At 42.6% G+C, this 3,477-nt stretch overlaps 1 protein-coding gene across 1 annotated transcript in view; it reads left to right on the plus strand.

Moving 5' to 3' along the window:
* hoxc10a (homeobox C10a) overlaps positions 1 to 1,795 on the plus strand; it is a 3,960-nt gene extending 2,165 nt beyond the window's left edge. The window contains exon 2 of the mRNA XM_008413713.3: positions 1,094 to 1,795. Coding sequence (XP_008411935.2) covers positions 1,094 to 1,371 — 278 coding nt within the window. The 3' untranslated portion in view covers positions 1,372 to 1,795. The remainder of the gene's footprint in view (positions 1 to 1,093) is intronic.
* The last annotated feature ends 1,682 nt before the right edge of the window (positions 1,796 to 3,477 follow it).

The raw sequence follows: 3,477 nt of genomic DNA on the forward strand, positions 1-3,477 counted from the left end.
TAATGGGGAGTGGTTTGGGGCATACGGGTGGCGTGTGTGTGTTTGTGTGTGGGGGGGTGAGTGAGTCTGTGTCTTTGTGTGTTTTGTACTCCCATACAAAATTAAATGTTTTGGAAATTATTAAATGTGGGCCACACGCTGAGAATTCACATTAGACTAATCACTGCTGCCACTCGCCTGGGTGCGTTTGTGGATAACAGAGGCGTTACTCCCCTGACTCTGTGAAGTTAATCAAAAAAGTCATTCATCGTGCAGTATTTATTTATTTGTTAGGTTGGTAGGTTTCCTTCCTTACTTCTTTCTTTCTTTCTTTCTTTCTTTCTTTCTTTCTTTCTTTCTTTCTTTCTTTCTTTCTTTCTTTCTTTCTTTCTTTCTTTCTTTCTTTCTTTCTTTCTTTCTTTCTTTCTTTCTTTCTTTCTTTCTTTCTTTCTTTCTTTTGCTCCCCCTTTTTTATTTTTTAACAATGGAATGTGAGTAAGTGTTTTTTGTGGAATTTTGCTGAGTAAATGAGTTAAAAGTCTTTCTTTCTTTCTTTCTTTCACCCCCCTCCACCGTTTTATTTATTTTTTTCTTCTTTTACATATGCCTTTTTTAAAATCCTGAATGTCTTCCTTTGCAACAAGAAACTTCTTTTGCTTTGAATTTAACCTCTTAAAAAATCTTTTGGCTCTTGAGTGCAAACGGTAATAAAATTTTATGGGAGTCTGAGGTGCAACAAAGACAATAGTTGCTTCTTGGGGTGGTTTGATTTGATCTAATTACAGTTGTACATCACGCAAAAAGCAATTTGTAGCTAGTAGTCTGGTGGGTCGTAGGCAAAACGTGCGCTGTACCTCATTTGTTAAAGTGGAAAGGGAAGCGTCCACATCCAGGTGAAAGCTGCTTTGACATCCTGATCATTGTAATTTCATTTAAGGAGTTCTGGATGTGATACAGGAAACGGCTGCGTGCTGGTTGGTTCTCTTCCCAGTCATGTCTGTCAGGATTTATCCACTGCTTTTTTTTTTTTTATTGATTGATTTTTTTTCCTTTTTTTTCTTTGTTTTATTATTGCTTCCCTTCTTTCACTGTTGTGTTTGTCCCATTCCGATAGATGATTTATCCGCGGAAAAGACAACGGGAAGCTGGTTAAAAGCCAAAAGTGGAAGGAAGAAGCGGTGTCCCTACACAAAGCACCAGACGCTGGAGCTGGAGAAGGAGTTCTTGTTCAACATGTATCTGTCTCGGGAGCGCCGCCTGGAGATCAGCCGCAGTATCAACCTGACCGACAGACAGGTCAAGATCTGGTTCCAAAACAGACGCATGAAGCTCAAGAAGCTCAACAGGGAGAGCCGGGAAAGGGAGCAGAGTGCAGTTTACAACTATTCCTGAAGACTCTGTCAGCCTCAGACGTACTCACACATACGTTTCAAATAGACATGCATGCGTCATTTTGTAATGCTTTTATCGGTTTTCTTTTCATGTGCACACAAACACACACATTAAGGGTGCCTTCTAATGTGAATAGAGAAGCTGCAACTTGCAGAGAGAGCGAGAGAGAGAGCGAGAGAGAGAATTGGAAGATTGAGGTGCAATTGTTTTGTGAAGCTGACTATTGAGGCAGCCTCGGTCAGATTATAAATTTACAGTGACACTTTGACACTGCTGAGCTGTTCATGTTTTGCTGCTGCTGCTGCTGCGGCTTCTTCGTTTTGGTGTCTGTGGGAATTTCGTGCTGTGTAACGTGCATGCACAAGGTGACATTAAGCTCTGTCATGCTAAACGGTTCCAAACTAATAAAAAAAAGAGGATAAAATGGAGAAGTACCACCAACTTTGTCCTTCCCCTGGCACACTGGGTTTGAAAACGTGAGGGAGGGGAAGACGCTGCGGATGGGAAGAAGGAGATCATGGCAGTTTTAATAGAATTGAGAGACCATAACGTTGATTTAAATATTATCCAGGTGACCACAGTAAGTCAAGGTCATAAAATTCTAATGTCAGGTTCGCCCTGGAAAGCGTTGGGGGTGGATTTTATGATCTGCAAATATAATGTGCCGCAGCAGTAAAAGATGCGTTTAAAGGTGTGTGTGCGTGTGTGTGTGTGTGCGTGTGTGTGTGTGTGTATGTGTGTGGAGGAGGACTAATCCACACGGCAAAGAGCCCCGTGCAAAGTGCAGCAAGCCAGCCGGGGTGCTGCGTGGGCTGCAGGGAGCAGCAGGAACCACCGCCGCCGCCTCCACTGCAGGCGGGGAAGGAGTGGGTGAGGAGGAGGAGGGGGGGGGGGAATAATTGAGCTTCGTAACTGCTGGAAGATAAGAAAAGAAACATGGAGGATAAAGGCACAAGGAGAAAGGTTGCGGCTGCAGGAGTAATACGCACCCGGGACAATAGGAGCGCACCTGTGTGGATGCGAGGAGGCAAGGAAAGGTAGGATGGATGATTTTGTTTCCTGATTTGGAGGCTGTGCCACAGCTGTCAGCGGGGCTTGCCTGACAGCTCGTGTGGCACGCACTGTGCATGCTTGATCATGTCACTGTTGTTTACATGAAGTTGTCTAGCATAAATAATCCAAAAAGCATGCTGTTGATTGCTGTTATCACTTTCCTTTTTTTAAAATAGCAAAACTGGCTGATGGATATTTAAATATACATTTGTTTTTAGCATTATGCTGCTGGATCTTGAATGTAGCTGTTAGTTTGGACCAATTTCCTCTCCTGTGATGCTGCAGGGTTAGCTTTTTTATTTTTGGGGAAAAAAAATAAAATAAAAATAATAATTCTTTGTTCCCCAACGAACCATGCAGTCGACTGAAAAAGTAAACAAGCAATGTGTGAAATAGTGTATGTGCTGAGTTTATACTTGCCTTTTCCCCCCTCATTGTGCTGGTTATCGCTTATCATCTTGTTGCCTTTTGCACTGCTGTCTCCTTTCAATGGATATTTGCACGAAGCTGAAGCGTGGTTTAGGTAGTTTCATGTTGTTGGGGTTGGCTTCCTGACTCGGCAACAAGAAACTGCCTTGATTACGTCAGTTCGTCTTCATCAAGGGCACAATTTCCACTGAATTGCCCCCCTATAGGCACCTCCAGGCTTCCCCCCCTCCCCCCCGCAAATGGCATTGTAAATGAACTGGGGCAGCTATACCTTGGACAGAGAAGTTTTGTTTCTTTGCTGTTAGTTTGTGGCGGGGCTATAAAAAGCTTCAGAGGCTCTCACAAGGAGAATAGGCTGTAAACAAGCAGGGGTAAACTTTTTTAGATTGTGTTGTGTTGCATCTGTCGGTTAGGGGCTTGTGTGTATACGTGCTGTCGCTTTACGATGAAACACATTTTGGAGACATTTTGCAGCTGTTTTATTTTTTGAGGAGGAGTCGTTATTATCATTTTTTTATTGAATCGTATTGGTGTTGTTTTCACGATTGCTCTAAATGTTTGTTTGCCAAACTAAATTTTTAATTCAGAAGAGTTCAAATAGAAAATGAAATACTCCGTCATTAC

Source organism: Poecilia reticulata, chromosome 7, assembly GCF_904066995.2.
Source record: "Poecilia reticulata chromosome 7, P_reticulata-male-v2, whole genome shotgun sequence".
In the NCBI taxonomy this organism is placed as follows: domain Eukaryota; kingdom Metazoa; phylum Chordata; class Actinopteri; order Cyprinodontiformes; family Poeciliidae; genus Poecilia; species Poecilia reticulata.